This window comes from Xenopus laevis, chromosome 3S (genome assembly GCF_017654675.1).
Source record: "Xenopus laevis strain J_2021 chromosome 3S, Xenopus_laevis_v10.1, whole genome shotgun sequence".
NCBI classification, from domain to species: Eukaryota; Metazoa; Chordata; class Amphibia; order Anura; family Pipidae; genus Xenopus; species Xenopus laevis.
This window is the reverse complement of record NC_054376.1, coordinates 2,290,552-2,316,408: the sequence shown is the minus strand read 5'-3', so window position 1 is coordinate 2,316,408 and position 25,857 is coordinate 2,290,552. Positions and strand designations below refer to the sequence as shown.

At 42.5% G+C, this 25,857-nt stretch overlaps 1 protein-coding gene across 3 annotated transcripts in view; it reads right to left on the bottom strand.

Annotated features, from left to right (window-relative positions):
• Window positions 1-25,857, bottom strand: part of LOC108712533 (EF-hand calcium-binding domain-containing protein 6) — a 62,105-nt gene that overhangs the window by 18,358 nt on the left and 17,890 nt on the right. For all 3 annotated transcript variants that reach the window (XM_041587855.1, XM_018254753.2, XM_018254755.2), the window contains exons 6-21: window positions 21,633-21,769; window positions 19,202-19,320; window positions 16,356-16,483; window positions 14,004-14,152; window positions 13,189-13,299; window positions 12,791-12,911; window positions 12,409-12,579; window positions 11,756-11,827; window positions 10,758-10,918; window positions 9,082-9,252; window positions 8,801-8,972; window positions 6,697-6,811; window positions 5,303-5,436; window positions 4,895-5,130; window positions 3,808-3,904; window positions 3,361-3,479 (exon numbers count right to left, since the gene is read on the bottom strand). In XM_041587855.1, the coding sequence (XP_041443789.1) occupies window positions 3,361-3,479; window positions 3,808-3,904; window positions 4,895-5,130; window positions 5,303-5,436; window positions 6,697-6,811; window positions 8,801-8,972; window positions 9,082-9,252; window positions 10,758-10,918; window positions 11,756-11,827; window positions 12,409-12,579; window positions 12,791-12,911; window positions 13,189-13,299; window positions 14,004-14,152; window positions 16,356-16,483; window positions 19,202-19,320; window positions 21,633-21,769 (2,213 nt within the window). The remainder of the gene's footprint in view (window positions 1-3,360; window positions 3,480-3,807; window positions 3,905-4,894; window positions 5,131-5,302; window positions 5,437-6,696; window positions 6,812-8,800; window positions 8,973-9,081; window positions 9,253-10,757; window positions 10,919-11,755; window positions 11,828-12,408; window positions 12,580-12,790; window positions 12,912-13,188; window positions 13,300-14,003; window positions 14,153-16,355; window positions 16,484-19,201; window positions 19,321-21,632; window positions 21,770-25,857) is intronic.

Here is a 25,857-nt window from a genome sequence, read left to right as displayed (position 1 = left end):
TGACCATATAAAGGCACAAGGCTGCAGGCTGAGTTATACTGGGAACTCTGAGTATCACTCATGTATTATAAGGGATAATGTACCCCCTACTGTAAATGATAAGGATATTAGAAGTCACTGAGGGGTTGTTCTGTGACCATATAAAGGCACAAGGCTGCAGGCTGAGTTATACAGGGAACTCTGAGTATCACTCATGTATTATAAGGGATAATGTACCCCCTACTGTAAATGATAAGGATATTAGAAGTCACTGAGGGGTTGTTCTGTGACCATATAAAGGCACAAGGCTGCAGGCTGAGTTATACAGGGAACTCTGAATATCACTCATGTATTATAAGGGATAATGTACCCCCTACTGTAAATGATAAGGATATTAGAAGTCACTGAGGGGTTGTTCTGTGACCATATAAAGGCACAAGGCTGCAGGCTGAGTTATACAGGGAACTCTGAGTATCACTCATGTATTATAAGGGACAATGTACCCCCTACTGTAAATGATAAGGATATTAGAAGTCACTGAGGGTTGTTCTGTGACCATATAAAGGCACAAGGCTGCAGGTTGAGTTATACAGGGAACTCTGAGTATCACTCATGTATTATAAGGGATAATGTACCCCCTACTGTAAATGATAAGGATATTAGAAGTCACTGAGGGGTTGTTCTGTGACCATATAAAGACACAAGGCTGCAGGCTGAGTTATACAGGGAACTCTGAGTATCACTCATGTATTATAAGGGATAATGTACCCCCTACTGTAAATGATAAGGATATTAGAAGTCACTGAGGGGTTGTTCTGTGACCATATAAAGGCACAAGGCTGCAGGCTGAGTTATACAGGGAACTCTGAGTATCACACACGTATTATAAGGGATAATGTACCCCCTACTGTAAATGATAAGGATATTAGAAGTCACTGAGGGGTTGTTCTGTGACCATATAAAGACACAAGGCTGCAGGCTGAGTTATACAGGGAACTCTGAGTATCACTCATGTATTATAAGGGATAATGTACCCCCTACTGTAAATGATAAGGATATTAGAAGTCACTGAGGGGTTGTTCTGTGACCATATAAAGGCACAAGGCTGCAGGCTGAGTTATACTGGGAACTCTGAGTATCACTCATGTATTATAAGGGATAATGTACCCCCTACTGTAAATGATAAGGATATTAGAAGTCACTGAGGGGTTGTTCTGTGACCATATAAAGGCACAAGGCTGCAGGCTGAGTTATACAGGGAACTCTGAGTATCACTCATGTATTATAAGGGATAATGTACCCCCTACTGTAAATGATAAGGATATTAGAAGTCACTGAGGGGTTGTTCTGTGACCATATAAAGGCACAAGGCTGCAGGCTGAGTTATACAGGGAACTCTGAATATCACTCATGTATTATAAGGGATAATGTACCCCCTACTGTAAATGATAAGGATATTAGAAGTCACTGAGGGGTTGTTCTGTGACCATATAAAGGCACAAGGCTGCAGGCTGAGTTATACAGGGAACTCTGAGTATCACTCATGTATTATAAGGGACAATGTACCCCCTACTGTAAATGATAAGGATATTAGAAGTCACTGAGGGGTTGTTCTGTGACCATATAAAGGCACAAGGCTGCAGGTTGAGTTATACAGGGAACTCTGAGTATCACTCATGTATTATAAGGGATAATGTACCCCCTACTGTAAATGATAAGGATATTAGAAGTCACTGAGGGGTTGTTCTGTGACCATATAAAGACACAAGGCTGCAGGCTGAGTTATACAGGGAACTCTGAGTATCACTCATGTATTATAAGGGATAATGTACCCCCTACTGTAAATGATAAGGATATTAGAAGTCACTGAGGGGTTGTTCTGTGACCATATAAAGGCACAAGGCTGCAGGCTGAGTTATACAGGGAACTCTGAGTATCACTCATGTATTATAAGGGACAATGTACCCCCTACTGTAAATGATAAGGATATTAGAAGTCACTGAGGGGTTGTTCTGTGACCATATAAAGGCACAAGGCTGCAGGTTGAGTTATACAGGGAACTCTGAGTATCACTCATGTATTATAAGGGATAATGTACCCCCTACTGTAAATGATAAGGATATTAGAAGTCACTGAGGGGTTGTTCTGTGACCATATAAAGACACAAGGCTGCAGGCTGAGTTATACAGGGAACTCTGAGTATCACTCATGTATTATAAGGGATAATGTACCCCCTACTGTAAATGATAAGGATATTAGAAGTCACTGAGGGGTTGTTCTGTGACCATATAAAGGCACAAGGCTGCAGGCTGAGTTATACAGGGAACTCTGAGTATCACACACGTATTATAAGGGATAATGTACCCCCTACTGTAAATGATAAGGATATTAGAAGTCACTGAGGGGTTGTTCTGTGACCATATAAAGACACAAGGCTGCAGGCTGAGTTATACAGGGAACTCTGAGTATCACTCATGTATTATAAGGGATAATGTACCCCCTACTGTAAATGATAAGGATATTAGAAGTCACTGAGGGGTTGTTCTGTGACCATATAAAGGCACAAGGCTGCAGGCTGAGTTATACAGGGAACTCTGAGTATCACTCATGTATTATAAGGGATAATGTACCCCCTACTGTAAATGATAAGGATATTAGAAGTTACTGAGGATTTCAGCAGCCCTTACACACAAACCAAATCTTCTCTAAAACAAATGTGAAGCTAATTATGCCTGTGATGTCTTTATCTAGGTTAAAATAACTGTTCCACCAACAACTGCAGTAATTGGATTCATTTTCTGATACTAATTGATTTAACAGGGTCTATTTAAAATATTTTAACATATGTTCAATGTTGGGTGGTTCAGTCAGGGCTCAAAAGTGTATTCATCATGACCTGGTATTAATAGGGGATATTATGCGAATAGATACAGCCCACAGCACTTGGCTTTATCATAGCAGACTGGTCAGGTGCTGTCATGCTCCTCACAGTTTTGGGTGGCTTTTATGAATGCAATTAATGTGTAAGCAATTTGGCATTTATTGTAGCTCACCATGCATCTGAAATTATGACTGACACATTTACAGCACTGCATGTGGACATGGCCTATGTCTGAATTGGCTAGTAGAGAACTTGGCTAAATGTGTATTCATTTTGACCATGAGCTGAAATGTCCTATCCCAGGCCATGATCGTAGCATTGCACATATTCATCTTGACGTCTAGTAGCTGAGGATTCTGGGATAGAGATACTGTAACTAGACTGTGTGACAGTTGGGGATTCTGGGAGAAGAAGAGCTGAGAATTCTGGGAAACAGGGAGACAGACTTACTGACTGATACAAAGGCACTGCCACATTGCTGTTCCGTCAGTGTCACTTACCTGTTCCAAAGCTTCTCAAACTCCTTGGGATGGATGGGAAGGTAAAATGTGAACAAGACGTTGCGCAGGTCTTTCTTCTGTATAATGCCGTTTCCTTCTCGGTCAATCTCACAGAATGTCTGTGGAACAAAAACACAGCATGGAAGCGGTCACAATAACCCCAAATAGAGACTGACAGGCTGTGGGGATACAAGCGAGAGGGGCAGGAGACATCTATGGATGAATTGTATCAATAAAAGTAGCAAATCCATATATTTGGCTGAATTGCACATTATCCTCTCAGCTGGGTGAAGGGAATCCGGCCCTTTGTGGGTTAATTAGTCCTAGAGAGGCTTCATTTATACTCTGTGACTGCCCATTGGATTTCTCTGATAGAAAGGAATAACTGGGGCAGGAGGGCAACAGATAGAGGTGAGGGTGGTACAAATTGCACCAGAAATCTCATACCTTGGCCATGTCGTGCCATCTGCCTTGAGCCTTAGTGACCAGATAGTAATGAGCTTGTTCACATGCCAGGTCTTCACACTCCACCGTCTGCTTTGGACTTAATAAAAAATACAATCTTCATTATTTCATATTTATTCCACATGATCCCTGTATCCTGTGCCTAGATCACTTGCAGCCCCCCAGCTGTCACATATTACCATTGCCAGTCTCCTCTAGGTGGCAGTTGCCTGTATAACCGCCTAGGTGATACACACACATTTGCACAAACACAAAAACTGTCAGAATCTAATGGTTCTGTGACAGGTTGATAAGCAAATAATAATGTACCAAACAACCAAACCACTCAATTACCGTTTATACCACCCCACCCTCCTGCGGGCAGCGCTAATGATGACTCTCTGGTGTTCAGTGAAGCTCATGGAATATACAGACTGCAAAAGCGGGTAATTGAAAGAAATAAAAGTTTGGCTCAATGAGGGACTTTTGCTGATGGATTAGTGGAATTGATCAAGCAGAGAAAGTGCCTGCAACTCAATTGTCAAGGAATAGCAAGGACATACTCACAAGCACTGCATTAGTAGTCACTTGACTTTAATACATTACAGTAAAAAGGCTGTGGACAAGCAAATAAGCTGTTCCTGCTGAATTGTGCTTAGTACAGGGAATACCTATGTACCATAGTTTTATGGGATCTCTCTGTACAGACTATGAGCAAACTTAGGGGACTGTTCCTGCTGAATTGTGCTTAGTACAGGGAATACCTATGCTGCCATTGTTTTATGGGATCTCTCTGTACAGACTATGAGCAAACTTAGGGGACTGTTCCTGCTGAATTGTGCTTAGTACAGGGAATACCTATGCTGCCATTGTTTTATGGGATCTCTCTGTACAGACTATGAGCAAACTTAGGGACTGTTCCTGCTGAATTGTGCTTAGTACAGGGAATACCTATGCTGCCATAGTTTTATGGGATCTTTCTGTACAGACTATGAGTGAACTTAGGGGGCTGTTCCTGCTGAATTGTGCTCAGTATTTATCACTTAACTAAGCCTCAGTATATGAATGTCACTGTGCTGTTACCCAATACCTGTAAGAGGACTGAAGCCAGGGTGGATACACAGGACTTTGTGGCTTCTGGAACAGATGTAGAAACTCGTTGTAGTTGAGGGTAGAAGACAAGTTGAGTCCCAGCAGACCCAGCAATCTTTCGAACTCCTGCGGTTTGATGATAAACATGAAACTATCCAGGAGGTGCCGGAAATCGTGCATCGTAATGAGACCGTCTCGGTTGCTGTCTATTTTGTAGAAGGCAGAGTACAGATCCTGAAGGAAAGAGGAGTTTGTTGCAGTTTGAGACATTCCATTTCATTTAGTTAGAGACGTTACCATATTGTTTAAGCAGACTAATCAGCTCCCGAGGCTGCACTTTACAGCCCATTTGTGCCTCACAAGAGATGCAGCGGGAAGTTAAGAAATATATAGAAAAAACAAATACCCCATATCCCTGTTGCAGTTTCTCCCGGAGCTGACCTAGGCAGTCCTCTGCTGACATGTAGTGGATCTTGGTGTCATTCACACGGTGGTTTGATCCGGTATCTAGAGTGGCTCCTGGTCCATTTCCAGGGGGGTCTGTAAATCCAAATGTGAATGAAATGAATGTGTTACTGACAACCCTTATTTGCTAACACAGGGCACACACCAGTGTCATAGAAAATAATGACCTACTCACTGGCAAAACTTCCTTCCTAGTGAGTTTCACATTGCTGCAAGGCCAATAGACTACAATTAAATACATTTTTGACTTGGCTGAACTGTAACAGGAAGAGATCACCTGACCAGAAATACTGCAGCTCTAACTGTAACAGGAAGAGATCACCTGACCAGAAATACTGCAGCTCTAACTGTAACAGGAAGAGATCACCTGACCAGAAATACTGCAGCTCTAACTGGAACAGGAAGAGATCACCTGACCAGAAATACTGCAGCTCTAACTGGAACAGGAAGAGATCACCTGACCAGAAATACTGCAGCTCTAACTGTAACAGGAAGAGATCACCTGACCAGAAATACTGCAGCTCTAACTGGAACAGGAAGAGATCACCTGACCAGAAATACTGCAGCTCTAACTGGAACAGGAAGAGATCACCTGACCAGAAATACTGCAACTCGACTGTAACAGGAAGAGATCACCTGACCAGAAATACTGCAGCTCTAACTGTAACAGGAAGAGATCACCTGACCAGAAATACTGCAGCTCTAACTGTAACAGGAAGAGACCACCTGACCAGAAATACTGCAGCTCTTAACTGTAACAGGAAGAGATCACCTGACCAGAAATACTGCAACTCTAACTGGAACAGGAAGAGATCACCTGACCAGAAATACTGCAGCTCTAACTGTAACAGGAAGAGATCACCTGACCAGAAATACTGCAGCTCTAACTGTAACAGGAAGAGATCACCTGACCAGAAATACTGCAGCTCTAACTGTAACAGGAAGAGATCACCTGACCAGAAATACTGCAGCTCTAACTGTAACAGGAAGAGATCACCTGACCAGAAATACTGCAGCTCTAACTGTAACAGTGTCGAAGCAAAAGACACAACTCTGTCTGTTAATTGGCTCATGTGACATGGCTTGTTGTATGTTTGTGTGCTCCGTGAATCATATGATCCCAGTGGGCTGTCCTTATTTTTTAAAATGGCAATTTTCTATTTATGATTACCCAATGGCACGTACTACTAAAAACGTATATTATTATGAAAATGGTTAATTTACATGAAACAGGGTTTTTACATATGAGCTGTTTTATGCAATATCTTTTTATAGAGACCTACATTGTTTGGGGGGGTATAGTTTTCCTTTAATAACAATTTCAGGAGCAAATACCTTCCAGTAATGAAACAAAGTCCAAGTAACTGAGCTCTTCTTTTGTGAATCCGAATTTCTCAGTGAGCCGCTTAAACTGATGTTCATCTAAGTGAATCTCGTGCTGCTGTAGAACCTGCCAGAATAGGAAGAACGAATATAAATCCACATCCAGTGATCACAAATGTGTCATTACTATGACGCCGACGCACATATAGTAAGGAGCACTCGGCTGCCGATTTACTGCACTCAGTGCGTGATTTAAAGCGCAGCTTTCCCTTGTCGGATAGAGCCGGCGTGTTAATGAGCAGGAAGGGAAACTCTCCCAGGGAATGAAGATTCTGTTGGAAATATTCCGCCGAAGGGAAGCGCAGAACTTTCTTTCTTTTAAAAAGTTTCGGAGGAGTCTCGTGGGTAACAGTGAGTTTGATGAGCGGTCTCTTGGGTAGGAACTGCCGCACTCCCTCGCAAGTGACAGATGCAAATGGAATGAATTATTTAAAGAAAGGATTAAAATGACAAGTAAAGGGGCCGTGGGAGTGCGGAATGTCTGCACAGCTGAATGCGACTCTATAGATAAAGATATCAATGTACAACTGGATTATTTCTCTTTTCTAACCTGCAAGGAGTGTGTATGTTCTTCCTATGTCTGCGGGTTCCCTCCCACCACCCAAATACATACAGGCAGGTCTGTGGCACAGGATACTACTAATTAGCGGAAGCCTAAGGGGCAAATTCACTAAGCGCCGAACGCTAGCGTTACTTCGCTAGCGTTTGGCATTTTCGTTACTGCGCAAATTCACTAACGAACGCTGGCGTTGATTCGCTAGTGTTACTTCGCACCCTTACGCCTGGCGAATTTTCGCTACGGACTTAACTACGCAAATTCACTAACTTGCGCAGTGAAGTGAACGCTACCTTTTACGCTAGACTTCCTTCGCCACCTCAGACCTGGCGAAGCGCAATAGAGTAGATAGGGATTGCTTCAAAAAAAGTCAAAAATTTTTCTAAGTCCCAAAAAACGCTGGCGTGTTTTCTACATTATGGGTGATAGGCTGAAAAAGATCGAAATTTTTTTTGGGGTTCCCCTCCTTCCCCCCTACATTTCCTAACTCATGGCAACTTACCTAGACAGTGGGCACATGTGTAGGGCAAAATAAACATTTTTATTTGATGTTTTGAAGGTTTGCCAGGCATTTGTAGTGATTCTACGTATTCCTCCATTGAAATTTGAATTTGGCGCCGTATGCAAATTAACCATCGCTAGCGTAACTTCGCTTCACTTAGTGAATCAACGCTAGCGCAACTTCGCAACCTTACGCTACCCCAGAGTGCAACTTCGGATTTTAGTGAATTTGCGAAGCGCTGGCGAAACTACGCCTGGCGAAGTGTGGTGAAGTTACGCCTGGCGCAACTACGAATCTTAGTGAATTTGCCCCATAATGAGAGGCTTAATCAATATTTGTGGGGCATGAAGTGTGTGTTTATTTGAATGCAGCAAGTGATTAGTGGTCTTACCCTCCTTGCCCTGCTACAAGTGCAGGAAAGGTAATTGGTTATTCTCTAAACTCTAATAAAGCGCACTAATTAAGTGCACTCAGTAGAGAGGCAGTAATGAGTAAATGTACAGTGTAAGTTCCAGCCGTTAATTACACCACTGATATCATATAAATCATTCCTGGCTCTGGGGCTACTAGACGTGCGAATGGAACCGGCACTCTCATTTACACGATCACGCTGCTCTCATTGTGCGAGAAGACTCAGAGCATTGTGGGATTAGCACCCGGAGCCAAGACTGCACTAATGATACAGCTCACAATGAAATGGATATGACAATGAGGTGTAACTAAGGGTGCTGGGAGTAGCTACCTGTTCACACGCTCTAATTGGATTATTATAAGGAGGGGGCACCAGTGATAGGGGAGGAAACTGTAGGATAGGGTATCATGTAAATGCTGAGCTGCTAATATACAGGCATTTTAGCAGGCAGCCAATCAGATTGCTTGTTCAAGGAATTATTTAATGATCTGGATGAATCTATTTGTAATTAAATACAACAATTATTACCAATATGTAGCTGGCAGATAGGGAAACAGTAAAAGTACAGCTACTTATTAACACTTACTTTCCTGAAGTCCTTCTTACTGATGCGCCCATTGTGCTGCTTGGCGAGGGCCAAAAAGCTCTCCTTGGGGGAGAATTCCTGCCGGATCATACAGTCCTTCAGCTTCTTCATCACCTCCTCCACTGGCATCTTCCTCACCAGCTGTGTGGCCTGACTCTCAATCTCTTTCATCCTAATGCCAAGCACAGGCAAGTTGGTATGTGTGGGGTGGCATTTATACACAGGCACCCCTCCCACCCCATCTCAATATCATTTCATTCAATTTAAGCAACGTCCCATACCGGCCAGACAGATCCTCCTGTCTCAGCTCCTCTCGTAACTGGCTTCCATCTGCAATCTCAGTGCTCACACCATTGAAGTCACCAACAGCAGAAGTGCAGACTCCCACATTGCGCAGAAAGTCCATGTATGAGATAGATCCATTAGCACCATCATTATATTGCTCGCACATTCTGCGGAGAACACAGTATTATTTTTCGAAAACTTGTTTAAAGAAGAAATTGTGTGTTAATAATCATTATCCCTGAAAATATGGGGACATTTTTGGGCTTCTACCTGCTATGTCTTTCTCCTGAAATTAAATACAGGGGAAGATTATATAACATAGAGTATAAATGACTCTAGAACAGTGGTTCTTAGATCTTCTTCTTCAATTGGAGCCCAACTTGTGTTTGGGGCCCCCTTAGCTCATAACAAGGTTACAGATATATAGAAACATTGGGGTAACAGTCACCCTGCTATAGTTCCAGGGGTACCCAGGGTACAAATAAGCACTCACCCCAAATCTCCCCCTAACTGACCTTCAGACTGGGCCCCCTTAGCTCATAACAAGGTTACAGATATATAGAAACATTGGGGTGTCACCCTGCTATAGTTCCAGGGGTACCCAGGGCACAAATAAGCACTCACCCCAAATCTCCCCCTAACTGACCTTCAGACTGGGCCCCCTTAGCTCATAACAAAGTTACAGATATATAGAAACATTGGGGTGTCACCCTGCTATAGTTCCAGGGGTACCCAGGGCACAAATAAGCACTCACCCCAAATCTCCCCCTAACTGACCTTCAGACTGGGCCCCCTTAGCTCATAACAAGGTTACAGATATATAGAAACATTGGGGTGTCACCCTGCTATAGTTCCAGGGGTACCCAGGGTACAAATAAGCACTCACCCCAAATCTCCCCCTAACTGACCTTCAGACTGGGCCCCCTTAGCTCATAACAAAGTTACAGATATATAGAAACATTGGGGTAACAGTCACCCTGCTATAGTTCCAGGGGTACCCAGGGTACAAATAATCACTCACCCCAAATCTCCCCCTAACTGACCTTCAGACTGGGCCCCCTTAGCTCATAACAAAGTTACAGATATATAGAAACATTGGTGTAACAGTCACCCTGCTATAGTTCCAGGGGTACCCAGGGTACAAATAAGCACTCACCCCAAATCTCTCCCTAACTGACCTTCAGACTGGGCCCCCTTAGCTCATAACAAGGTTACAGATATATAGAAACATTGGGGTGTCACCCTGCTATAGTTCCAGGGGTACCCAGGGTACAAATAAACAGTCATCCCAAATCTCCCCCTAACTGACCTTCAGACTGGGCCCCCTTAGCTCATAACAAGGTTCCAGATATATAGAAACATTGGGGTGTCACCCAGCTATAGTTCCAGGGGTACCCAGGGTACAAATAATCACTCACCCCAAATCTCCCCCTAACTGACCTTCAGACTGGGCCCCCTTAGCTCATAACAAAGTTACAGATATATAGAAACATTGGGGTGTCACCCTGCTATAGTTCCAGGGGTACCCAGGGTACAAATAATCACTCACCCCAAATCTCTCCCTAACTGACCTTCAGTTCATCCGATGTTTCACTAAAGTTTAAATGACCTGAGATTTCAGGTGTATTTTATCCTGGATCAAGTTCAATACTAATAAGGGGCGCAAACCTACATGTCATAGTGCTTGTCAGACAGAGGGGGGCAGAACGACTGCAAGATCCTTTTAAACTGCTCCTTATCCACAATCCCGGATCCTTCGTTGTCACAGGACTTTATTGCTTTGGAGAAGTCGGCCCAGTTGTGTTCAATCTTCTCACACAGAATGTTCCCCATCTAGTGAAATATGGAAGAGAATATTGTTATGGTTGTACCAGGCACCCAGGGGCACTGGCCCATAAGATTTGGAGAATTATGCTTTTGGGTCAAATCATGGTTGCTCCTGCTGCCAACATTGGGAAACTGCAACTCCCAGCATATCCTCACTAGCTTGTCAAAGGGTGGTGCTGGGAGTTACAGTTATGCAGCAGCTGGGGACCTTCTACAGTATATCCTTGCTATAGATCGGCATAAGAATTTAGTGACAGTTTATCTGATGGTTGCGATGCCATCAAAAACTTCAGGAAAGTAGGAAACAATCTCGGTGTTTTCCACTGAGAGTTTTATCGCCATTTTCCCACATCCTGAAATTTATGACAGTTTTGTTGTTGTTGTTGTTGCACAACGTTCTCAGCTAAAAGCACCTTCCGCCTCCCGAATCCATTCCCGACCGAGGGACGTAAAAGCAAGAAGCGCCTGGCTGACTAAATTAATTCTTATTTAATGGCTCCTCGTCTGGCTGCTTTGCCCAAGGTAGAAGGCTCCGCTAGGTTGTTAAGAGGATACGACAATATTGCGCTGCAATTTACATAAAAACGTGCTGCTCATTTGCATAGCAATGATTAACACATGTTAATGCTGGAGCTTTCACATTCTGAGGCTGGAGGATGTAGGAAGAGAGAAAACCAAAATATGCATTCAAAAACAGACATTAAAGGGCCAGACCCAATTATATGTTTAAATAATAAACTGGGTTTACAAACTTTGTGCCAGAGCTTGCCAAGTGCCACTTGGCTAGAGAAGCTGCCATGTTTCCCAGCAACTGTCCAATGACAAGTACGGAGAAGCTCTTACCTTTTCCCACTCCAGCATTACAGGCATCTCCTTTACTGGGTTCCTCAAGTTATGGAGCCATTTATGGCCTGACTGAATAAACAGAAGAAAAGAAGAGAATGTTATACAGATTACAGTTATACAGACAGCTATAATCTCAGCTGCCATAAAGCAGGACAGGACTGCTGCTTACAATGGGGATCAGATAGGATCTGTGCAGCCACTGGGACAGAATGTTCTGTTATACAGATAGCTAGAATCTCAGCTGCCATAAAGCAGGACAGGACTGCTGCTTACAATGGGGATCAGATAGGATCTGTGCAGCCACTGGGACAGAATGTTCTGTTATACAGATAGCTAGAATCTCAGCTGCCATAAAGCAGGACAGGACTGTTGCTTACAATGAGGATCAGATAGGATCTGTGCAGCCACTGGGACAGAATGTTCTGTTATACAGATAGCTAGAATTTCAGCTGCCATAAAGCAGGACAGGACTGCTGTTTCTTATAACCAGTTTTTATTTGCAACTGAATCAGATCTGTCTGCAACTTGCTTTAGTCCATCTAGTTTATTAAACATTACACAGAAACAACGAGGAAGCTGAGAGTTAGTTTTGCTTCTCATCACTAAGCTGATGACAATGTGTCCCATACACGAGGGGCCAACAGACTCACAACAGACTCTTTTTCTTCAAACAAGTCGAGGAACTGGTGGTAACTGATGAAGCCGGTGTGCTGTGGATCAAGGATAATCATGAGCTCCTTAAACTGAGCGTCTGTGACGCGAAACATCATGCAGTCCACAATTCGGCGCAATTCCTTCCGGCTGATCTTTCCTTTACGCCCCTAATAAAATAAAAGCGTTGGCTTTGTGAGGAATAAAAATTACATAGTTGAAGAGAGCGATTATTTTATGCAGATTAAAAATGAACCGATCACGTCTGTGTCTTTGCAATTCCTCCATCTGTACGTACCCCTCTCTCAGGATTGGCTTTGACTCTATCAACCCCAATGATCAATGAGATTATAATATGAATACAGAAGAACATGGACCTACCTCATCCAGAACCAGAAAGGCCTGTTTCAGGGAAGGGTAGGAGTCCTGGAAATGCCTCTGAAGCTTCTGAACGATGTGCTCACTGGAGACCACTGGGTTTTCCCTTCTCACTGTATTCGCTCTAAGGGAAAGGGAGGATGTGTTTAGCACATAATCATCATGCACTGTTATACAATCTATTATCCAAAAATATACAACAATACAAAAATGTGACCCAAAAACCCAGTGCATAATGGGCCAGTATATCCCCTACGCTGCACTGAACCGGCACATAGACAGTAAAGTTGGAAAAATGACTATGAGCTGGCCCAGAACCGTGCAAGGGATCCTTAGCAAAATCAAAGATGGCAGCACAGGTTAACAAATACCATTGCTGTAGGACATACCTCGGTACTTACCTATGGTTTGGTTTTATAGGGATGGTCTGGCCATTTGCCCTAATCTCCTGCCCTTGGAATCTCCTCAGGAACTGCTCCCAGGCAATTCTGTCGGGGGATTTGAAGGCCAGTCTGGGAGAGAGGCAAAAAAGATGGCTGACAGCTAACGTGACTGTGGGTGCAGTATTTTATTTTACGGGGGATACTCAGAAACACATTATTGCAAGCGAAAAACTTTAAAATGTGTTTAGATTATCCCAGAATGTCATGTACAATAATATAGAATCGTTTAAAGACTCAATGGGAGTTATGTAATAAAAGCCACTAAGTTTGCCCAGGTGCAGTAACCCATAGCAACCAATCAGCACGTAGCATTTACTGGTAATTGTCTGCCCCGCCTCTACGCCTAAGGCATAGAGGAGGGGCAGACAATATTTGATTGACAGCTGAGATTTTTTAAACGAGTTTACAACAGCTTTGAATGCTTTAATAAAAAATAGAAATTGGATTTGATGTTTAATTTGAAAAGGACAGATTTTTGTGTCTGGGTGACAGTTCCACTTTAAAAGCAAACATCGTATTGGTTGCTATGGGTTACTGCTCCTGGGCTTTAAACTTTTTAACTTTTAATTACATATGGGGGGTAGGACCCCTGTAGTGCATTTTATATGACGTTTCCACTTTAAAAGCAAACATCGTATTGGTTGCTATGGGTTACTGCTCCTGGGCTTTAAACTTTTTAACTTTTAATTACATATGGGGGGTAGGACCCCTGTAGTGCATTTTATATGACGTTGGCACCACCATACCCCGAGAAATAACATCATGGCACTTACCTGCTCATTAACTTGTGGAAGGTTCCATTTGGTAGCGGGAAGATAAAGTTATTAATGACTGACTGCAAGGCCTCCGCCGATACATATCCAGAGTTCGATTCATCAAACGCTCTGAAAGCCTTCACAAGATTAGGGTACAAGGCGGAGATCTTCCGGGAAACACAAAAATCAGAGTTAGGGAACTGACATTTTGTTCATGAAGCAGCAGGAATGGTCGGTGTGTAATGGACTAATCATTACTAGTCACAAAGAGAATCCTCCAATGCTCACTGCTGAAATTACATTGGGAGAAGTGGGAAGTGGAAAGATTTTTATGAAAGTGAAGGTACTGGCAGATACAGTAGATAGATTTAAAGGGGTTGTTCACCTTTGAGTTAACTGTTAATATGATGTAGAGAGGGTTATTCTGAGACAATTTGTAATTGGTTTTAATGTTTTATTATTTGTGGTTTTTGACTTATTTAGCTTTTTATTCAGCAGCTCTCCAGTTTGAAATTTCAGCCGTCTGGTTGCTAGGGTACAAATTCCCCAAGCAACCATGCACTGATTTGAATAAGAAACTGGACTATGAATAGGAGAGGCCTGAATAGAAAGATGAGTAATACAAAGTAGCAATGACACTAAGGGGGGTATTATGCTCTGAATATCCGAATAATCTCGAGGTCCTGTATAAGTCAAAGGGGAGGTCCCAGTGTCTGCACTGCTGTCCGTACTGATATCCAATAATTTCGGGGATTTTGGACCAAAAAGTACGAAAAATTGGTAGTATTTGCGGAAAAGTATGAAAAATTCGTAATTTCTGGGTAAAGCTCCGGTTATCAGATTTTTTCAGACTTTTTTAATGATGAATAAGGTCCATTCGGAGAGTCAGAGTTGATCAGATTTTTATGTTAGGAATACTTCGAAAAGTGCAGACCTTGATAAATAACCCCCTAAAGAGCCTTAAAGAGCATTTGAATTTATATGGAGTCAGTGACCCACCTTTGAAAGCTGGAAAGAGACAGAAGAAAAAGGCAATTAATTAAAAAAAAAACTATAAAGAATAAATAATGAAGAAACACTGTTTAGAATTGGCCATTCTATAACATATGTAAAGTTAACTTAAAGGATAAGTAAACCTTTAAAATAAGTGAATGTAAAATCAATGAGTCTAAGCATTTTTGTCATTTACATTGATTATTTATTTTCTTTTTATTCCAAGATATTAAGGGATACATGTGCTGTTAATATGAATGAATTTTGTTCCAACAGCGCCACCTGCTGGTCAGTTTCTGATCAGTCTGACCACCAAGTAGTCAAGGAAGTTGTCAGGAGAAAGAAAGAGGCTGATGTTCTTCTGCTTAGGAAAACAATTAGAAACCTTTCTCACATCTTTCCTAAGCAGAAGAACATCAGCCTCTTTCTTTCTCCTGACAACTTCCTTGACTACTTGGTGGTCAGACTGATCAGAAACTGACCAGCAGGTGGCGCTGTTGGAACAAAATTCATTCATATTAACAGCACATGTATCCCTTAATATCTTGGAATCAAAACACAATAAATAATGAATGTAAATGACAAAAGTGCTTAGAGTAACACTCTAATCGATTTTACATTCCCTTTTTTTAAAGGTTTACTTATCCTTTAAAGATGAACCACCTTGCTGTAAACCAGCTACAATGCAGAGAGCACAGGGATGAGTAGCCGGATCCACAATGCTCTGGGCAAGTGGGTCACCAAAGTTGAATCCATCCCTCATGATACTGGGGCACAGCTCCCCAGTATACTTTAAAGGGGAAGTGCACCTTCATATGGTTTATGGACAATACTAAGCAACTTGTGTCCTGTGTTGACTCGTTGACAGCTATTTTCATTTATCCATGTTAAAGTCTATTTCTCGAAATTGAAATAAAAGGCTGAAATAAAGAAATGTTTTTTTTTTAATGATATCCCAATTAAGTGCCACACCATTTCCCTAGTCGCGGTGGTGGGTGGGGGGTACAGCAGCCGTAACTATGGTAACAGGGGATCCAAATGATTGTGGGTATTTTTCCCTTTATAATGAAAACCATATCGTTGTACAATCTGTCAGTGAGTTCGGACGCTTCTCCTTGTTAGTGTCTCTTTATTTATATAGTTAATGCGGAGCCATGGTCTCGAGGAACATCTCTGAGATCAGAGGGAGAGAAACACGCGGGAAAATATGGAAGCGAAGACGCAAAAGTGCAGGTTATTCTACTGGTTAACCCTTTCAACGCCAGTTGTTGTTATTATAAGTATTCAGCGTGGGTTTATGGCTACTATCAGAACCAATATCTATCACTGGGTAAACTTTTATTATCCAAATGATAATTTCCCTTTACGAACTTCTACCTTTTTCCGGAGTGCCGCTACTATGTCATCGATGGTGTAATCCTCCGAGCTTAACTCTTTGAGGGGTGTGGGGGGTTTCCAGTTCTTCTCTTTTAGTTGCTCCAGCTGAACGCCCTCCCAGTTCAGAGCTGTTAATAATAATAATAATAATGGTAGTAATATAGTGAATAAAGTACCCCCTCGTGTAAATTATAAGGATATTATAAATTACCGAGGAGTTTCATGACCATATAAAAAGCATTTTTATACAGGTCATGGGACTCCAAGGTAACTTCTAATATCCTCATATTTTGCAACAGGGGGAACTTTATTTATATTTATAATACACAAGTTTCAGTGACTCTTGTGACAGAAATGACATCACTACTCACCGTTTATAACTGATGACATCACTAGTCACCGTTTATACGGTTATAACATATAATTTACAAGATATTCATGGCTTTTATGTATTATAATGATATAAGAAGAAGCTGAAATGCCTATTCACAGGATATCTGCGGTTGGAGGGAGCCGCATAGGAAGCAGCTGGCGTGAGAAGTAATACCCAGTCGGGTCATTTACATATATGCAAATGAGGGGTATGTGCATCCGGCAGAATGAAACGTTACAGTAAAGAAAGAAGCTAAATAAAGCTCTTGCTCTGTTCCTATAGAAAGACATGCAATTATGGATTTCATTCTAGAACTGCAGCTTCTTCTACTTGTACCAATCTGATTTACATTGAAATCTAATTTGGATTGAACCCCGGCATAAATCCCATCACGATGTCCCTGTCAAATAATCCCAAATAAATTCAGCGCTTGAAAGGGATCTAAACATTGACTGGTGCTCAACCAAACTTACTCGACTGCAAATCTCAGCATATTTAATAATGAAGGGCTAAGGCATGCTGGGAAATGTAGTTTATCAACATTGAGGTTGTATCCTTACATCCACATTCCACATAAAAGCTTTTACGCAATTCTTCAAGGACCGAGGCCCCATTGGAATACAAAATAATGAGCATCTTATCAAAAATGGAGGCAGCCCAGGAGCAGAAAGTACAAATATTCGGAGCTCTGTATCTGGATAAGTATGGGGGGGGGGGCAAAAAGCCTGGTTTTAGCAGTCTAAAACTGCTTATAGATCAAAAAGTGTTTAAAATGAAAGATACATGTAAACTTCAAATGTGTCCAGTGATTCAACCTCATTAAATTTACATCAATTCACATTTTGCGTTTAGATTTAAAGGAGAAGGAAGGTACGGTAAGCTTTATCAGAAAGGTCTATATAAATACACCAGTAACCCCTCAAAGTAATGCTGCTCTGAGTCCTCTGTCAAAAGAAACAGCACATTTCTTTCCTTCTATTGTGTACTCATGGGCTTCTGTATCAGACTTCCTGTTTTCAGCTTAAACCTCCAGGGCTAGGGCTTGAGCATGCTCAGTTTGCATCTCCCCTCCCTCCCTCTCTGCTGTAATCTGAGCCCAGAGCTATGAGTGAGCAGGGAGAGACTCAGGCAGGAAGTGATGTCACACCAAGCTAATATGGCAGCTGCTATCCTAAACATACAGAGAGCTTCTAGAGTTGGTTACTCAGGTATGGTTTAAGCATTCTGCAGAATAAATATAGCTTGCACTATTGTGGCTAATCTATTGCTTCAATAGCTTTCCTTCTTGTTTAACCAAGGTCTGTATTTCGAAAACAAATTTCAGCGCTCCTGCGTGTACGATGCTAACCAGCACAGCATGCATAGAAGCGTCAGGGAAAAAATATATATAACTGCACGGATAAAAAGAAATATTCGAGTCCATCAACACTTACTGTTTGCCATGGGAGCTGCAGCCCTGCATCCATTGAATGTAGCAAAGAGAGAAAGGGAATATAGGCAGGTTACAGGCAGATACACAGGGGGTGCAATATGGCTGAAAGTTTGCACACAATCCCTGCAGCCTCTATGTGCTGCTTTGCTCCCATCATCCCCTTGATACAGCGACTGCTTGCACCCACTTGCAGCTCTCTTGGTTTCCACTGATTGGTTACCAGGCAGTGACCAATCAGAGACTTGAGGGGGGGGACACATGGGACATAACTGTTGCTTTTGAATCTGAGCTGAATGTTGAGGATCAATTACAAACTCACTGAACAGTTATGTCCCATGTGGCCCCCCTTATAGTCACTGACTAACTCAGAGTTAGAGAGCTGAAAAGCAGGAAGTAGTGTTCTGGCTATTATGTTACACATCCACTCACTCCAGCCTTTATACATTACACCGTATATACTCGAGTATAAGCCGAGTTTTTCAGCCCCCAAAATACGCTGAAAAACTCTACCTCGGCTTATACTCGGTTCAAGCGCAAAAACGGTCGCCAGTGTCTAAGAATAGTCGCCGGCGTCTAAGAATAGTCGCCGGCGTCTAAAGATAGTCGCCGGCGTCTAAGAATAGTCGCCGGCGCCTAAGAATAGTCGCTGGCGTCCAAGAATAGTCTCCAAGAATATTCGCCAGCGTCCAAGAATGGTCGTCGGCATCCAAAAACGAGACGCCGGCACCTCCAATGGGAGCAGAAACCCTAAATTTTTTGATTGAAACTTACCAGAAGCTGCTGCATTTCTCACCCTCGGCTTATACTCGAGTCAATAAGCTTTCCCAGTTTTCGGAGGTAAAATTAGGTACCTCGGCTTATACTCGGGACGGCTTATACTCGAGTATATACGGTATATTAGATACATTATGTATTTTGCACAGCCTATTTATTTACCCAGTTTTTATTTTGATACTGAACTGTTCCTTTGAGTATAATTCTTGCTTGAGCCACAGTTCCAGTAAGCGACTCACTAACGAGTGTCAGCCCTGCGCTCCTTACCACTAGCCACATTCTCTGCCACGGGCTTGTTGTGAAGTTCCGCGTTGATGCCGAGGTTTCGCAGAAGTTCTTTGTAGTCGAGCGTATTCTTTTTGCCTATACAATGTCGATTCCACAGCCTGAAAGCACAAAGGGAATCGAATAAGAACATATTAAACAAAAACGCTGACTTTGTTAGCCCCTGGCCCTGAGATCACAGCAGTTATGGGGATTTAGACGAACATCCCATGGAGGAAATGAATGTCTCCTAGAAATCGATCTCATTTCTGGGTCAAATGGGAAACAATCAGACATGACAGTTACAAGTAGCAATAATTTATTGTGTGTTGTGGTATCATTCTTAGGGTTACACAACCCACATTGTCTTGATTGACTCTAATGTTGGCCATACACACACACTGACCCACAAGGAACACCAGCCGCTTGCTTGGACTCCTCTTGTCTCGACCAATGGAAATGCCCATATACTTATGGCGCTTTTCTAATGACTTCTTTTGGGCTGAGAAGCCCCCAGTACCAGAGCTGATATGTTTTCTATACAAGTAAAAGGGATCCGAAAGCTTTTGGGGAATATATTTGCATTGTATTATTGCGCCGGTTCCCTTTTCCTCTCCGTTTCTTTATCCCCCTGTTTATTGCGGCAATGAAAGTAAACGCATTTACACTTTTTATTGCTTTTTTTCTTTATTTGGGTGGCGGGCCAGCTTCTACATGTTCAAAGTGGGGGGGGGATAGCTGCTGAGCAATTTATTACCCTCCCGCTTGCCTTAAACTCCTCGCAATGTTTTGTTTAGTAGTTTAATTGAAAACTGCGCAGCCGTTTTGTAATTTACTGTTTATGAGATTTTGGAACGGATACAAATTCAATTTAGGGAGTTTTGAAATGGCTCAGAAAAACGTTAGGTTTACTGTCAAATAAAACACTGCGCCGGGTTATTGCCTTCCTAATTTCACTGCGCCGATGGGATTTTGGCCGGGGGAACGTGCTGCTGGGAGACATGCGTTTGCCTTTTATTGAATGAACCTACAGCGGCTGCACCGACCGGGATTCCTCACACACAGCAAGTCTCATGCCTTATACAGTTAGGTCCATAAATATTTGGACAGAGACAACTTTTTTTTCTAATTTTGGTTCTGTACATGACCACAATGAGTTTTAAATGAAACTCAGATGCAGTTGAACTGCAGACTTTCAGCTTTAATTCAGTGGGTTGAACAAAAAGATTGTATAAAAATGTGAGGAAGGAAATGAATCCCTTCATTTCAGGGATTGGATCATTGAGTCAAAGATTATTTCATGGGCAGGTGGGGCAATTCCTTGGTTATGTCATTATCAATGAAGCAGATAAAAGCCCTGGAGTTGATTTGAGGGGTGGTGGTTGTACAGACAACATGAGGACAAAGGAGATCTCCATGCAGGTGAAACAAGTCCTCCTTAAGCTGCAAAAACAGAAAAAAAAACCCATCGGAGAAATTGCTCCAATATTTGGAGTGAAAAATTCTACAGTTTGGTACATGGTGAGAAAGAAAGAAATCACTGGTGAACTCAGCAACACAAAAAGACCTGGACGTCCACGGAAGACAACAGTGGTGGATGATCTCAGAATCATTTCCATGGGGAAGAGAAAGCCCTTGACAAGAGCCAAACAAGTGAAGAACAGTCTCCAGGAGGTAGAGTCTCCATATCCAAGTCTACCATAAAGAGAAGACTGTATGAAAGTAAATACAGAGAGGGCACTGCAAGGTACAAGCCACTCATAAGCATCAACAATACAAAGGCTACATTGAAAAAACATCTAAAAAATCCAGCACAGTTGTGGAAAAACATTCTTTGGACAGATGAAACCAAGATGAAGCTCTAGCAGAATGATGGCAAGAGTAAAAAAGTGTGGAGAAGGCTTGGGAAGAGCTGATGATCCAAAGCATAGCACAGTTGTGTATAAAACATTTGGGGGGCAGTGTGATGGCTTGGGGTGCATGGCTGCCAGTGGCACTGGGACACTAGTGTTTATCCATCATGTGACACAGAAGCACAAGAATGAATTGTGAGCTCTTCAGAGACACTGTCTGCTCAAATCCAGCTAAATGCACTCACGTTGATTGAGAGGCGACTCATAATGAGCCAAAACATAGAGCCAAAGCAACCCAGGAGTTTATTAAAGCAAAGAAGTGGAATATTGAGCTGATGTGAACCCAATTGAGCTGCATTTCACTTGTTGAAGACTAAACGTGGGACAGAAAGGCCACAAACAAAGAGCAAGTGAAAGAAGCGGCTGCAGTAAAGACCTGGCAGAGCATTAAACAGGAGCAAACCCACAATCTGCTGATGTCCATGAGTTCAACACTTCAGCCTGTCATTGCAGCAAAGGCTTTTCCACCAACTATTAGACATGAACATTTTATTTTCACTTTCCAAATTGCCTCGACTCACTTTTCGAATTCCGCCGTCTTCATCTTGAAGCAGTAGTTCTCCAGGATCCGCCGCAGTTCCTGCTTCTGGATTTGCCCGTTCTGGTTGTAGTCGAAAAGCCGACAGGATCGAACCACGTTTTTCAGGTTCTTGGAGATCTGGGAGTGAAAGAAAAAACAGGGTGTTTTGAAATAAAATATAACAAACTGAACCCCCCGCAAAATCATTGCTTTGTGCCATGCTATAGTGTGTGTCCTTCAGTGTTGCATGGGATTAGGTAGTGCTGATAGAAAAGCCTCAAGCTTTGGGTAAGTAATGATCCCGAAAATCCACCAGCCACTGACAGTGCTACAATATCACATGGTACTGCCCTGTCAGATACAACCAATTCACTCTTGAGATTCCCTAATTGTTGCCTGTGCACCTTCTTATTGTTTGATACTAATTCCTGATCCTAAAGGCTACCGTACGCTTCCTTCCCTTGAACTGTTGCCTGGGGGGAATAGTAGGCAAAGTATCAATACCAGCCTTGAACTGCTGCCTTGGAGAAATCATAAGCAATCAATCTTTCCTAACCTTGAGCTGTTGCCTGTAGCAAATATTATACAGCATGCCCTTTTCTATGCCTGAACTGTTGTCCCTGGTGAATAGTATACAAAACATCATTATATACGCCACTGTCTGCGTATATACCTTACTGTCTGCGTATATACCTTACTGTCTGTGTATATACCCCACTGTCTGCGTATATACCCCACTGTCTGCGTATATACCCTACTGTCTGCGTATATAACCCCACTGTCTGTGTATATACCCCACTGTCTGCGTATATACCTTACTGTCTGTGTATATACCTTACTGTCTGCGTATATACCTTACTGTCTGTGTATATACCTTACTGTCTGCGTATATACCCCACTGTCTGCGTATATACCCTACTGTCTGCGTATATAACCCCACTGTCTGTGTATATACCCCACTGTCTGCGTATATACCTTACTGTCTGTGTATATACCTTACTGTCTGCGTATATACCCCACTGTCTGCGTATATACCTTACTGTCTGTGTATATACCTTACTGTCTGCGTATATACCCCACTGTCTGCGTATATACCCCACTGTCTGCGTATATATACCCCACTGTCTGCGCATGTACCCCTCTGTCTGCGTATGTACCCCACTGTCTACGTATATACCCCGCTGTGACAGTGGGGTATATACGCAGACAGTGGGGTACATACGCAGACAGTGGGGTATATATATGCAGACAGTGGCACTGTCTGCGTATATATACCCCACTGTCTGTGCATTTACCCCTCTGTCTGCGTATATACCCCACTGTCTGCGTTTATTCCCCACTGTCTGCGTATATACCCCACTGTCTGCGTATATACCTTACTGTCTGTGTATATACCCCACTGTCTGCGTATATAGTAACTGCCAGGCAAGGATTAATATCACGGGTGACAGACCCACAAGGGTCAGCTGATGGAGAGGATGAAGATGTGACAGTTGAGGGTGTACCCAGCTTGTGCCATGAGATCCCTGGCAGCGAACCAGGGTTTTTTAATCTCAGCCAAACCTCCGCCCGGTTCATTTTCCTAATTGTTACTTTTTGTTCCTTTTTAATTTTTCTCCCTTGGAATTGTCATTGTCTGGGAAGGGAGAGAAAGGGGAAGCCACAGATGAACAGATACCAAGAGATATTCCATACTAAATGAACTGGAACGCAATGGGCATGGAGACGGGCGCGCTGGTGAGGATTGGCTGCGTTCCTGTGCGAGTGCACTCTAACTTGTCTCTCTCTACTGATTCCATCTGTTTGCACTCTGCAGAATATTGGCCTCCTGCTGCGCAACATTTCCTATTTACCAGCTGGTAGCGCTGGAAGCCCTCCAGCCTTGGCCCAATGCCTAGAAACACAAATGCCATTCAAAACTTGGAGCATCTTCTGCTTTTAATTAACTTTGCTGTCCACTATAGAGGGCTGGCGTGCTCCTTAATTAGTGCCGGATCTGTAGGAATGGAGGCAAGGCCGGCCAATCAGCAGCCCTCTGGATATGTCATGGGTTTATGGGAGTTGTAGTTCAGCCACCCCTGAATGATCCACAGGTGGGGGGGGGGGAGCATAAATATAAAATGACATATCCAGTAGTCCTTATTCAGCTGATGAAAGAGGCAACTCCCCTTGTAATTAATTGTAGTATTATCTAGATTGTGGTCCATTAAAGGGGAAGTGAACCTTTTTTCTTTATTTATACACCACCCACATATTCTGCAGTGCTATACTGAGATTATACATGGGCCCCTGCCCCACATTCACACACACAATTTTATAAGGGACAAATAATCTGCCTGTATGTTTTTGGGGTAAGCGAGGAAAGTGGGGTTCCTGGAGGAAACACACGCAGACGTGGAGAGAGTAAACCTACAACCCCAGAGCTCCATCGCTCCACCATGCTGCCCCTTTGCTGGAGATTATAGATGGATTTATTATAAGGAACTTTTCATTATTTTTTGTTATTGTCATTTTTAGCCTTCCTGACAGTCCTTACTGGTTGCCAGGGTCACTGACCCCATGTGGGGTTTCATTTTTTACTATTCTTTTTTTTATGTTCTGGTATGAATGACCATTTTTAGTCTGGCTGCTAGGATTACGCTAGGCGACCACATTTCAAGCGAAGAACTAAAAGAAATGAAAATCGTAAACTCTGTACATACTATAAAGCGCGACAAATGCGTCCAGAATGCGTCCAGAATGCACAGAGAAGTCATCTCATTACTAAAGCAAATTGCCAAATCGCAGGTCCCCAAACCAGATTTATTGACAATCCCTACATGCAGAGTGGAAGATAAGGTGCGAAATGACAGCGAATGAGAAGAGACATTCAAACATTAAAGGAGAAGTTGAACCTAAAGTTTTGAGTTCTGTGCCAACAAACAAGTTATACAGGTGACATGGGGTTCTAACACAGGCAGGTGCAGCCCACCAGATGCTAAACTGAAACTCCCAGCACCCCCTGCCAGCTGAAAACCATACATAAGCATGGATGTGAGCTTTTTTTTAGGTTTCCCTTTCTTCCCTAATGTACAGTTACAGTTAATTACCCCCCATTATTTTAACACAATCTCGGCGACCTTTTTATGATCCCCTCAACGCCAGTCTTTTTGTTGTTTTATCACGTAATAATGGCTTTAATTTTGTGCCGAGATGATTAGAGTCAGTAATTTAGGAATGACTTTTATGGTGCACGCGTCGTATTGATTAGCGTCACGCTGGAGGCCGCCAGCGAAGGGATTACCAAGTCAATAATAACGGTTTGTCTGTCCCAATCCTCCTGGCAAACAAACACAAGACGGGTTTCAGCTCCAATGTAGCGGTTCATAGTACAGGAGAAAAAGGCAATACATAGGTACTGTGCTTATGTTCATATTAAAGGATAAGTAAACCGTTAAAATAAGTGAATGTAAATGTAAAATTGATGACGGGGCTATTCGAAGAACTTTCGTAATTTACATTGAGTATTTATTTTCTTTTTATTCCAAGATATTAAGGGATACATGTGCTGTTAATATATATGAATTTTATTCCAACAGCGCCACCTGCTGGTCAGTTTCCCACCAGTCTGACCACCAAGTAGTCAAGGAAGTTTGCAGGATAAGGATAAGTAAACCTTTAAAATAAGTGAATGTAAAATTGATGAGGGGGTTATTCTAAGCACTTTTGTCATTTACATTCATTAATTATTTTCTTTTTATTCCAAGATATTAAGGCAGTGATCCCCAACCAGTAGCTCGTGAGTAACATGTTGCTCTCCAACCCCTTGGATGTTGCTCCCAGTGGCTTTAAAGCAGGTGCTTATTTTTGAATTCCAGGCTTGAAGGCAATTTGTGTTGTATAAAAACCAGATATACTGCCAAACAGAGTCTCCTGTAGGCTACCAGTCCACATAGGGGCCACCAATAGCCAATCACAGCCCTTATTTGGCATCCCAGGAACATTTTTCGTGCTTGTGTTGCTCCCCAACTCTTTTTACATCAGAATGTTGCTCACAGGTGAAAAAGGTTGGGGATCCCTGTATTAAAGGATACATGTGCTGTTAATATGAATACATTATATTCCAACAGCGCCACCTGCTGGTCAGTTTCCCACCAGTCTGACCACCAAATAGTCAAGGAAGTTGTCAGGAGAAAGAAAGAGACTGCTCTGATCTTCTTCTGCTTAGTAAAAAATTAAAAACCTTT